Below are 12,505 nucleotides of genomic sequence, written 5' to 3'. Positions count from 1 at the left end.
TTGGCCTTTGCAGTATCCAGTGCCTTCAGTTGTTTCTTTATATGAGGTGGGGTGAATCGAATTGGCTGAAGTCTGGCATCTGTGATGCTGGGGACTTTAGGAGGAGGCCGAGATGGATCATCACCTCGGCACCTCTGAAATGCTTCAGCCTTATCTTTCGCACTGATGTGCTGGGCTCCCCCATCACTGATGCTGCCACCCAGGATGTACCTGACCCAATTTGTGTAATTCCCTGTCTGTTGGGCCTGTGGGCACTGGCAGGATGGGAGATGGCCTCCTCTCTCCTCCTCTGGTCTCAGCTCCGGCTGGATTTCCAAATCATCTTCCCTTGGCCGCTCACTGGTCTGGGGACGGAGCGGATTAGGGGTCCTTAACCTCTGGTGCCCATGGGCTCCAGTTCCATTCTAGAACCCAGAGAGGAGGACTCCGCCATCGATCCTGGGGGTGGGATCGTGACGGAGGCAGAACCAGCTGGGACGCCCGCCCCACAGTGTGTGGCGGCTGCTGGCGGTGACGACCCGGAGGAGGATGGGGACTCATTGTGGGACATGGAGGATGATCTTGAATCCATCACCAGTGAGGCGGTGGACTCGCTCGTACCTCCCACCGAGTCTCCTGTCATCCCCAAGGAGGAACTCCGGGACTTCCTTGCGGCATGCAGGGATTTCCGCAATAAAGCTCAGCTGGCCCTCGGCTGCTGGTCGCGTTTGTGGCTGATCATCCAGTCCGTCCATGCTGCCCTCAAGAAAGCAGGGAAGGGCGCGGGCATGAAACTGGTTGCGAGGCGCTGATTTCAAGTGTTCCTCAAAGGGTTGCTAGGGGAGTGGAAGGCCATGTGCACTTCCGCTCCCTCCTCACGGTGTTGGTGACGGGTTTCTAAGTACTTTTGACATGAAGATAAACATAGCCAGCCCCAAATCAATGGCAGCAGGGGGTCTCACCACAGATTTCACAATCTCTCAGTCCTCAGGGAAGGGAGATATGCGGTGAGCTTTCTGCAGGAAACCCACACCGTTCCGGAAAGCAATGCCACCTGGCTCCTGGAGTGGCAGGGTGGGGTCTAAATGAGTCACCTCACCTCAATTTCTAGTGGGGTGGCTGGCTATCTTGTTGGCCCCGACTTTTCAGCCGGAGATCTTGGGGGTCAAGGAGCTTGTGCCGGGCCGCTTGCTCCACCTCTCCGTTCGCCTGGGTAGCGTGCCGCTCCACTTTGTGAACGTGTATGCACCCAGGCCCAGCGTGTTATAAGCGTGCTTGAGTTCTATCGATTGCGGCGAGTGCATCATCCTCGCGGGGCGTGGGGTGGATTATAACTGTACCCTCGAGGTGGGGAATTGCTCCGGTCTCCAGCGTGGCCAAGCGTCGGTGGAGAAGTTGAGGGAAGTGATCAGCTCCCTCAGCTTGGTGGAGGTCTGGCGGAATCTCCATCCCGACACCAGCGCCTTCACGTGGAGGTCTGGAGGAAGAGGGTCCCGAATCTACCAGCTCTCCTTTTCGCAGGCGTACGTCTCCCGTGTCTCAGCGGCCTCCATGCGGCTGGTGCCATGCTCGGACCACCACCTGGTGTGGGCGGAGTTTAACAACCAGCTAGAGGATGAGCGATCCTGGGACTCGTTCCGTCAATTCTGGGCCGACTGGAGAAGGAAGCAGGGGGGCTTCCCCTCCTTGAGGCTATGGTGAAATGTGGGCAAGACTAACATCTGTGCCTTCTGTCAGTAGTATGCGAAGGGGTCGACCGAGAGGCGGGAAGCTAGGAGAGAGGGAGGTGCTCGGCTTGGAGTCCTGCCTCGGCAATGCCGTTGCAGACCCGGCCCTATGGCAGGCGTACAAAGAGAAGAAGGGCATGCTGAGGGACCTGCAGCTCGCAGGGTCCCGAGGCGCCTAGGTGAGGTCGCGGATCCAGATCCTGGAAGATTTGGGCCGCGCCTCACCCTTCTGCTCGCTGGAAAAATAGCGGGGGGGATCCGCGAGCAGCTCATTGAGCTGCTGGCCAATGACAGATCCTCCATCACGGATCCAGAGGGAATGGGCCTTTTGTTCTGTACCTACTACGACACGTTGTTCCCTCCAGATTGGCCCAGTGAGGAAGCACGCAGAGTTTTGTGGGAGGACCTGTCGAAGGTCAGCCTATAGGGCGCCGAAGGATTGGAGGCTTCACTCACTTTGGTGGAGCTGACTGGCGCGCTCCGAGGGGCAAATCCCGGGGCTGAACAGGCTAACCATGGAGTTCCTCAGGGCGTTCTGGGACGTCCTGGGGGCGATTACGTGCAAGTCCTGGGGGAAAGCCTGGCGACCGGGGAGATGCCCCTTTCCTGGTGCAGGGCAGTCACCGTCCTGCTGCCGAAGAGGGGTGATCTCTGCCTGCTTAAGAACTGGCAACCGGTCTCCCCCCTCAGCACGGATTATCTGATCTTTGGCCGGGCTATGTCTACCTGCCTGGGCTCGGTGCTGGCCCACATGATCCACCCCGACCAGTCCATCCAGGACAACATCCACCTGGTCCGGGACCTGATCCATCTTTGCCAGAGGGCTGGTGTGTCAGTCACCTTTCTCTCCCTCGATCAGAAGGTGTTCGACAGGGTGGGTCACAAATATCTTTTTGGGACTCTGCGCGCGTTCAGACTTGGGCCGTATTTCGTGGCCCGTGTCCGACTTTTATACGCCGCCACAGAGAGTCCAGTTAAAGTTAACGGGTCCTTGATGGCGCACCTTTGCTTTGGGAGAGGAGTTAGTCAGGGATGCCCCATGTCCGGCCAATTGTGTACCATCTGCGCAGAGCCATTCCTGTGCTTGCTTTGCAAGCGGTTGAGAGGTTTGGCTCTGCGTGGGCCGGGCATGCGGGTTGTCCTCTCAGCTTACGCCGATGACGTGCTCGTCACGGTCACAGATCCCATTGACTTGCGGAGGATACACGAGTGCCAGCAGACCTTTTCTGCTGTGTCCTCTGCGAGGGTCAATTGGGAGAAATATTCCAGACTCTTGGTGGGTCAGTGGTCGATGGACTCCCTGCCGGAGGAGTTAACAGATTTTGCGTGGGGGACCATGCATCTCCTCTATCTGAGAGTTGACCTTAGACTCGCTGAGGAAGCGTGGCCGGCAAACTGGCAGGAGTTGGAGGTGATAGTCACCACTCGGCTGGGGCGCTGGACAGGACTACTCAGAGTGCTTTCCTACAGGGGCCGAGCGCTGGTCATAAACCAACTGATAGCCTCGATGCTGTGGTACCGGTTGGTCACATTGGCTCCGCCCCTTGCATTTGCCACCAAGGTCTAGAAGAAGCTCGTCGATTTCTTCTGGGGTAAGAGGAAACACTGGAATCTCTGCCGCGGTCCTAAGTCTCCCGATGGAGGAGTGCAGCCAGTCGCTGCTGTACGTTTGCACCCAGCCAGCAACTCTCCGCCTTCAGACCCTGCAGAGATATCTGTATGTCGAGTGTCCTCCCAGATGGTGTGCGCTGGCGACATATTTTTTCCGCTGGGGCACTGCCTTTCAGATGACAGGCAGCTCCCAGCGGAGAGCGTTAGCCGCACCTCTCTGAGGGAATTGTCTGCCTTTTACCGGGATCTGTTCCGAGTCTGGAACACGGTCACCTCCAGTCAGGGTGCTCCCCTGCTGGCGGAGGAGAGCACCTCGGCTGTCCGGGCAGTTGGCTCTGGGGACAGATCAACAGGTGGAAGAGTAGCCAAAGCCCCCGAAATGCCTCTCACTGCGCGTGACGAGGGGGCTTGGGAATGTGGAGTGTTCCCGGCCGAGCTGACCCTCACTCAGCCAGAACTGCTCATCGGACCCAGGCCCCGAAGCCCTCCTCGGGAGCCAGTTCCACACTACCCGAGCTGCCTCTTGGAAATACCCTCCGTGCCGTTCCACACGGCGCAGAGGGGTTTCCTGTACGGGCTGCTCCTGCACACTCTCGCTTGAGGCCTCTGTGACTGGTGGGCACCACAGGGGCTGGAGTGCATCATCGATGCCAAGAATGGCATGTTACTTTGAGTTTGTTTTTAATAAGGTTAGTTATTTAAAATGTATGAAAAGGGGGCATGGGGAATAAAGGCCCCCTCAAGCAAAATAAAAGAGGCCTGGGTATAAAGCAGCAAGTTCTGAGCAGTGCTTGTGGAACTGTATCCTGGGAAGGGGCAGTGCCCGTGAGTGTGTAAGATGCTCTGGCGAGGCCAAGTATGCCTTGGTGGATGTAACAAATCAAGAGTACTGTTTGAGGAAGAGGAGGGAATTCCCCCAGTATCCTGATCCCCATTCCCCCCTCAAAAAACACCATCAAGTAAATTGGCCATTCATTTAACTGCTCTTGCTGACATCCTATTGTGTACAAAATGGCTGCCACGCTTGCCAACATAATGGTGCACTTTCAAACAATTCATTTGGACGTGAAGTATTGTGGGAATTCTGAAAAGTGATAAATATTGGGATAGGTTTGGGAAAAATGTTTACACAGAGGGTTGTTAGGTCAAGAGATGCTTGGCCAGAAACACTGGCAGGAGCTGAATCCACAGTAGCTTTTCAAATGCTCAGCATTTGAAAAAGGGCACATTTAAAAGGTTATGGGGAAAGGGGAGGCAAATGGGATCAAGTGGTATGGTCTGTCAGAGAGCCAGCACAGGCGATGAGCTCAGTGTCTGTCAAGCCACTTGAGATCTCTCTCTCATATAATAAAAGCAAAATACTGCGGATGCTGGAAATCTGAAACAAAAACAAGAAATGCTGGATTCACTCAGCAGGTCTGGCAGCATCTGTGGAAAGAGAAGCAGAGTTAACGTTTCGGGCCAGTGACCCTTCTTCGGAACCGAGATCTCTCTCTGATGTTTTCTCAGTAGAGATATTGTTATGACTGAAGCAGGAGGAGTGCACTGTTTATTCTAGTTCCACTTCTCCACAGGTCACAACATGTATTAACATTTTTCCCACTTTCTGATACTGTCAATCATAGACTCTGTTTTTATCCCAGAATAAAACACACCAACCAGGTTTCTTTAATAAACAACAAAATTATCAGTTTATTATAAAACAAGTCTTAACCAGTATTGAAGCAAAGCATCAATACACAGATTGAAATATTAAAGTTCCCTTTTTACCTTAGCCCCTCACACTGACACATACACTTACACTGGTAATAGAGGGATTTTTGTTTTTAGAGCTCTTTTACAGACAAAAAACACATATACTTGCTGATGCTTGAAGAAACAGCAGTTGGGATATGTTGTGTTCCAAAATTGGCATACAGTCTGGCCTCCGAGAACACTGTAGACGGTCACTGGGATCTTTTTGAACAGTTCTTTTCAGGCGGCGTTGAGAGTTAATTTAGCAGGCTTTTTTTCAAAGACAGGAGACGAGATGAGTTGACACAGTGGACTTCTCAGGCTCTTTTAGAGAGGTGCTGGAAAGCTGAGCTGGGTGTGGTCTTCTCTCCTTCCTTGGAAGTTCTCTTCCTTTTTATACAGTTCAATCCCAATTCAAAACAATTCGAAAGCAAAACCAACAACAGGAGGTCAACTTTTTGACCTCCATCAATCTTGACCTGTCACTTCTTTGTAAACAACTTCTCCAGGTGTTCAAAGTTCTCTGTTGTTTATTGAGCTGGAAGTCAGGTGGTTTCCCAGAAAGGCTTGTTGCTGTTGCTGGAAGTCAGGTGGTTTCCTGGAAAGGCTTGCTTTCCTCACAGGACTTCTCATTGCCCCTTTTAAAAAAGGTTTCCAGGGACTGTTTTTCAAAGTCAAGTGGCCTTTACATGACCCCGGTTTAAACACCCCAAGGTTTAACATTTCAATCTTTCAAAGATGAATCCTCAAAAAATATATTTAACAAAACAGAGGCATTTTCATAACAATATGAAATATATGCTGCATTGGTTGGTGTAGGTGCTCCAGGACATCCACTCTGTCAGTGCAATCCTGTGAGACTCTGTACTGTAAAGGCAGAATTAATATTGCACGACTCCTTACCCTCCTGACTGATGTGGCACATGGGGATAATCAGAGATCTGTAGTGATACAGGGAAATACTCAACATAATGTATTTACAGTGGTATCATCTAAGTCCCTCCTTAAAACCCACCTCTTTGTCTAACCTTTTGATCACCCCTCCTAATCTGTTGGCCTGACACTTAGAATCTGTTTTTTGCCCTAAGTGAAACACCTTGTGAAGTTTCTCTACATTAAAGGTGCTGAATAGGTACAAGTTAAAACTGCTGCAGAACTTCAGCCAAGTTCACTAATGAGTCAAAGAAGCACACAGCACAGAGGGAGGCTATTTGGCCCATCATGCCTGTGCTGGCACTTTGAAAGAACAATTGAATTAGTCCCACTCCTTAGTCCCTCCCCGATAGTCATTGGCTAAACTGAGGCAATTTTCATTTCTCCAGTTTGCTGCAATGGGGATTATGCTCGCTCTCCCCCTCCAGTGGCAGGATGCAGGTCTTGCAGCTGCATTGCCAATGGGCATTTTCAATCAATAGATCCTCGTGTCAGCAGAAATACTGACACTAGCTTCTGCCAGAAATTACCAAATCTGCTTTCTCTGTGTACTGACAGTACAGACCCTACTTAGCTAGGAGATCTCCATCCCACAACAATTCTTGTGTTGTGTACTGAAACACCACTCCACACACCTCCATCCCCTACTTGTGCTGCTGGTTTCTGTGACACGGATACTTGTATTCCCTGATAAACCCAGGAGTGAGTTACAAGCTGGAATCTAATCGAGGGGAACTGGTGGTTTATATATAGAATAACAGATACCCGGGAGTGAGTTACAGACTGGAATCTAATCGAGGGGTTCGGGTGGTTTATATATAGAATAACAGATACCCGGGAGTGAGTTACAGACTGGAATCTAATCGAGGGGATCGGGTGGTTTATATATAGAATAACAGATACCCGGGAGTGAGTTACAGACTGGAATCTAATCGAGGGGATCGGGTGGTTTATATATAGAATAACAGATACCCGGGAGTGAGTTGCAGACTGGAATCTAATCGAGGGGATCGGGTGGTTTATATATAGAATAACAGATACCCGGGAGTGAGTTACAGACTGGAATCTAATAGAGGGGATTGGGTGGTTTATATATAGAATAATAGAAACTCGGGAGTGAGTTACAGACTGGAATCTAATCGAGGGGATCGGGTGGTTTATAGTAAGAATAACAGATACCCGGGAGTGAGTTACAGACTGGAATCTAATCGAGGGGATCGGGTGGTTTATATATAGAATAACAGATACCCGGGAGTGAGTTACAGACTGGAATCTAATAGAGGGGATTGGGTGGTTTATATATAGAATAATAGAAACTCGGGAGTGAGTTACAGACTGGAATCTAATCGAGGGGATCGGGTGGTTTATAGTAAGAATAACAGATACCCGGGAGTGAGTTACAGACTGGAATCTAATCGAGGGGATCGGGTGGTTTATATATAGAATAACAGATACCCGGGAGTGAGTTGCAGACTGGAATCTAATCGAGGGGATTGGGTGGTTTATAGATAGAATAACAGATACCCGGGAGTGAGATACAGACTGGAATCTAATCGAGGGGTTCGGGTGGTTTATATATAGAATAACAGATACCCGGGAGTGAGTTACAGACTGGAATCTAATCGAGGGGATCGGGGGGTTTATATATAGAAAAACAGATACCTGGGAGTGAGATACAGACTGGAATCTAATCGAGGGGATTGGGTGGTTTATAGATAGAATAACAGATACCCGGGAGTGAGATACAGACTGGAATCTAATCGAGGGGTTCGGGTGGTTTATATATAGAATAACAGATACCCGGGAGTGAGTTACAGACTGGAATCTAATCGAGGGGATCGGGGGGTTTATATATAGAATAACAGATACCCGGGAGTGAGATACAGACTGGAATCTAATCGAGGGGATCGAGTGGTTTATATATAGAAAAACAGATACCCGGGAGTGAGTTACAGACTGGAATCTAATCGAGGGGATCGAGTGGTTTATATATAGAATAACAGATACCCGGGAGTGAGTTACGGACTGGAATCTAATCAAGAGGATCGGGTGGTTTATATATAGAAAAACAGATACCCGGGAGTGAGTTACAGACTGGAATCTAATCGAGGGGATCGAGTGGTTTATATATAGAAAAACAGATACCCGGGAGTGAGTTACGGACTGGAATCTAATCAAGAGGATCGGGTGGTTTATATATAGAAAAACAGATACCCGGGAGTGAGTTACAGACTGGAATCTAATCGAGGGGATCGAGTGGTTTATATATAGAATAACAGATACCCGGGAGTGAGTTACAGACTGGAATCTAATCGAGGGGATCAGGGGGTTTATATATAGAATAACAGATACCCGGGAGTGAGTTACAGACTGGAATCTAATCGAGGGGATCGAGTGGCTTATATATAGAATAACAGATACTCGGGAGTGAGTTACAGACTGGAATCTAATCGCGGGGATCGGGTGGTTTATATATAGAATAACAGATATTCGGGTGTGAGTTACAGACTGGAATCTAATAGAGGGGTTCGGGTGGTTTATGTATAGAATAACAGATACTCGGGAGTGAGTTACAGACTGGAATCTAATCGAGGGGATCGGGTGGTTTATATACAGAATTACTGATACCTGGGACTGAGATACAGGTTGGAATCTAATCGAGGGGATCGGGTGGTTTATATACAGAATTACTGATACCTGGGACTGAGATACAGGTTGGAATCTAATCGAGGGGATCGGGTGGTTTATATACAGAATTACTGATACCTGGGACTGAGATACAGGTTGGAATCTAATCGAGGGGATCAGGTGGTTTATATACAGAATTACTGATACCCGGGAGTGAGTTACAGACTGGAATCTAATCGAGGGGATCAGGTGGTTCATAGATAGAATAACAGAGCCAAACGATGGGGTGAGCTGGTTGGGACTATGTCCCAATGCTCCTCATCGCTGTGGGCCTGTTGTGGGTGTGCAGCTTGTTTAGACTGTTGTGAAGACTAATGTGTATTTGCTTTCTGCTTTGTTTTGAAGGCTGTGGAGTCGTACCCCTGACAATGGCTCAAACACTGCAGCTGGAAATTCCCAACTTCGGGAACACGGTGCTGGAGTGCCTGAATGAGCAGCGGCTGCAGGGCCTGTACTGCGACACCTCGATTGTGGTCAAAGGGCAGACGTTCAAGGCCCATCGGGCAGTGCTGGCCGCCAACAGCTCCTACTTCCGAGACCTCTTCGCTGGGACCGCACGGGCAGCCTTCGAGTTGCCAGCAGCAGTGCAGCCGCAGAGCTTCCAGAACATTCTCAACTTCTGCTACACAGGGAGGCTGTGCATGAAGGCAGGCGAGCAGTTCATGCTGATGTACACGGCAGGTTTCCTGCAGATACAACGTATTGTGGAGAGGGGCACCGAGCTGCTGTCCAAGGTCAGCTCACCGAGGTGCGACTCGCAAGGACTGAGTGCCGAAGACCCCAGCTGGGAGCCTCAGAGCCCAGCTGCACCCCTCCCCCTTGCATCCCGCGTCAAAGTGGAGCAGAGCGAGGCGGGTCTTGGCCGCGGCAGACGGGCGGCTGAGGGTCTCGCTGCTGGCAGCGCCAAGTCAGCCCGCCTGGCGCATGAGGGAGTGAGTGGGCAGGGCTGCCTCAACAATGTGCCCCGCGATATCGCCAGTCCAGGAGCCAATAGCGTTCACCCCAGCGACAGCCCCTTCTCCTGCCAGAATGAGGAGGATGAGGAGGAGGGGGAAGAGGAAGGACTGGAGGACATGACAGAGGAGCAGTACGTCCAGATGTGCAGCATGTACAACATCATGAGCGTCCCACATGTCGGTAAGCAGTGGGTACAAAGTTCCCTTGGGGCAACGGGATGCAGTGACTCTGTACGCCTAGTGTCTTTCTGAGGGAGCACTGCACTATCGGTGGGTCAGTACTGAGGGAGCACAGCGCTGTCAGAGGGTCAGTAGTGAGGGAGTGCTGCTTGGAGGTGCCATCTTTCAGATGAGCCATTAGTTCCATCTGCCATAGATGTCAAGAATCACATGGCATTATTTCAACTAAGATCAGGAGAATTTCCCCAGTGTCCTGGCCAACATTTATCCCTCTAAACAATAAGGTGACACTGAGCTAACAGTGACTATAGTATGAGAGAATTTGATATTCTGTTTGAAAGGGAGAAGAGGAATCGCAAACCTCGGTTTGCGAGGTTATATGACTGGTCCAGTTCAGTTTCTGGTCAATGGTAACCCCCAGGATGTTGATAGTGGGGGATTCAGTGATGGTAATGCCATTGAATGTCAAGGGGAGATGATTAGATTATCTGTTGCTGGAGAGTCATTGCCTGGCACTTGTGTGGCATGAATGTTATTTGTCACTTATCAGCCTAAGCTTGAACATTGTCCAGGTCTTATTGCATATGGGCACAGACTGCTTCAGTATCTGAGGAGTCACGAATGGTGCTGAACATTGTGCAATCATCAGCGAACATCCCCACTTCTGACCTTATGATGGTTGGAAGGTCATTGATGAAGCAGCTGAAGATGGTTGGGCCTAGGACACTACCCTGAGGAACTCCTGCAGTGATGTCCTGGAGCTGAAATGATTGACCCCCAACAACCACAACCATCTTCCTTTTGCGCTGGGTATGACTCCAACCAGTAGAGAGTTTTCCCCCTGATTCCCGTTGACTCCAATTTCGTTAGGGCTCCTTGATGCCATACTCGGTCAAGTACTTCCGTTATATCAAGGGCAGTCACTCTCACCTCACGTCTTGAGTTCATCTCTTTTGTCCATGTTTGGACCAAGGCTGCAATGAGGTCAGGAGCTGAGAGGCCCTGGCAGAACCCAAACTGAGAGTCAGTGAGCAGGTTATTGCTGAATAAGTGTCGCTTGATAGCACTGTCGATGACACCTTCCATCAGTTTGCTGATAATTGAGAGTAGTCTGATGGGGCGGTAATTGGCTGAGTTGGATTTGTCCTGCTTTTTGTGTACAGGACATACTTGGGCAATTTTCCACATTGTCGGATAGATGCCAGTGTTTTAACTGTTCTGGAACAGCTTGGCTTGGGACACAGCAAGTTCTGGAGCACAGGTCTTCAGTACTGTTGCTGGAATTTTGTCCCGGCCTATAACCTTTACAGTATCCAGTGTCTTCAGCTGTTTATTAGTTTTATATGGAGTGAATCGAATTGGCTGAAGACTGGCATCTCTGATGCTGGGGACCTCAGGAGGAGGCCGAGATGGATCATCAACTCGGCACTTCTGACTGAAGATTGCAGCAAATGCTTCAGCCTTATTTTTTTGCACTGATGTGCTGGGCTCCCCCATCATTGAAGATGGGGATGTTTGTGGAGCCTCCCCCTGTTAGTTGTTTAATTGTCCACCACCAGTCATGACTGGATGTGACAGGACTGCAGATCTGATCCATTGGTTGTGGGATCACTTAGCTCTGTCGCATGCTGCTTAAGCTGTTTGGCATGCATGTAGTCCTGTGTTGTAGCTTCACCAGGTTGACACCTCATTTTGAATCTGTTCCTGGCATGATGATCTACACTCTTCATTGAACCGGGGTTGATCTCCCTGCTTGATGGTAATGGTAGAATGGGGGATATTCTGGGCCATGAGGTTACAGATTGTGGTTGAATACAATTCTGCTGCTGCTGATGATCCACAGTGCCTCACGGATGCCCGGTTTCGATCTGTTTGAAATTTTTTTTAAAAATCTATCCCAATTAACACGATAGTAGTGCCACAGAACATGATGGTGGGTATCCTTAATGTGAAGACAGGACTTCGTCTCCACAAGGACTGTGTGGTAGTCACCTCTACCAATACTGTAGTGGGCAGACGCATCTGTGACAGGCAGATTGGTGAGGACGAGGTCAAGTATGTTTTTCCGTCTTGTTGGTTCCCTCACCACCTGCTGCAGACCCAGCAGCTCTTTAGGACTCTGCCAGCTTGGTCGGCAGTGGTGCTACTGAGCCACTCTTGGTGATGGACATTGCTACCCTAAGTGCTTCTTTCAGGTGGTATTCAAAATGGAGGAGTACTAACACATCAGCTGAGGGGGTCAGTAGGTGGTAATAAGCAGGAGGTTTCCTTGCCCATGTTTGACCTGATGCCATATGACGTCATGGGGTCCGGAGTCGATGTTGAGGACTCTCCGCTAGTTGGAGTCGCACCGAGCACGAAGGAAGATGGTTGTAGCTGTTGGAGGTCAATCATCTCAGCTCCAGGACATCACTGCAGGAGTTCCTCAGGGTAGTGGCCTAGGCCCAACCATCTTCAGCTGCTTCATCAATGACCTTCCTTCAATCATAAGGTCAGAAGTGGGGATATTCGCTGATGATTGCACAATGTTCAGCACCATTCGTGACTCCTCAGATACTGAAGCAGTCCGTGTAGAAATGCAGCAAGACCCGGACAATATCCAGGCTTGGGCTGATAATTGGCAAGTAACAAGTGCCAAGAAATGACCATCTCCAACAGGAGAGGATCTAACCATCTCCACTTGACATTCAATGGCAT

The 12,505-nt window shown here is 50.0% G+C and overlaps 1 protein-coding gene across 4 annotated transcripts in view; it reads left to right on the top strand.

Moving 5' to 3' along the window:
* Positions 1-12,505, top strand: part of LOC137373083 (nucleus accumbens-associated protein 1-like) — a 76,173-nt gene that overhangs the window by 36,529 nt on the left and 27,139 nt on the right. For all 4 annotated transcript variants that reach the window (XM_068037940.1, XM_068037944.1, XM_068037942.1 and 1 more), the window contains exon 2: positions 9,018-9,809. In XM_068037940.1, coding sequence (XP_067894041.1) covers positions 9,041-9,809 — 769 coding nt within the window. In that variant the 5' untranslated portion in view covers positions 9,018-9,040. The remainder of the gene's footprint in view (positions 1-9,017; positions 9,810-12,505) is intronic.

Source organism: Heterodontus francisci, chromosome 8 (assembly GCF_036365525.1).
Source record: "Heterodontus francisci isolate sHetFra1 chromosome 8, sHetFra1.hap1, whole genome shotgun sequence".
Taxonomy (NCBI): Eukaryota; Metazoa; Chordata; class Chondrichthyes; order Heterodontiformes; family Heterodontidae; genus Heterodontus; species Heterodontus francisci.
The sequence above is the reverse complement of the archived record's forward strand: the minus strand, read 5'-3'. Positions and strand labels throughout refer to the sequence as shown.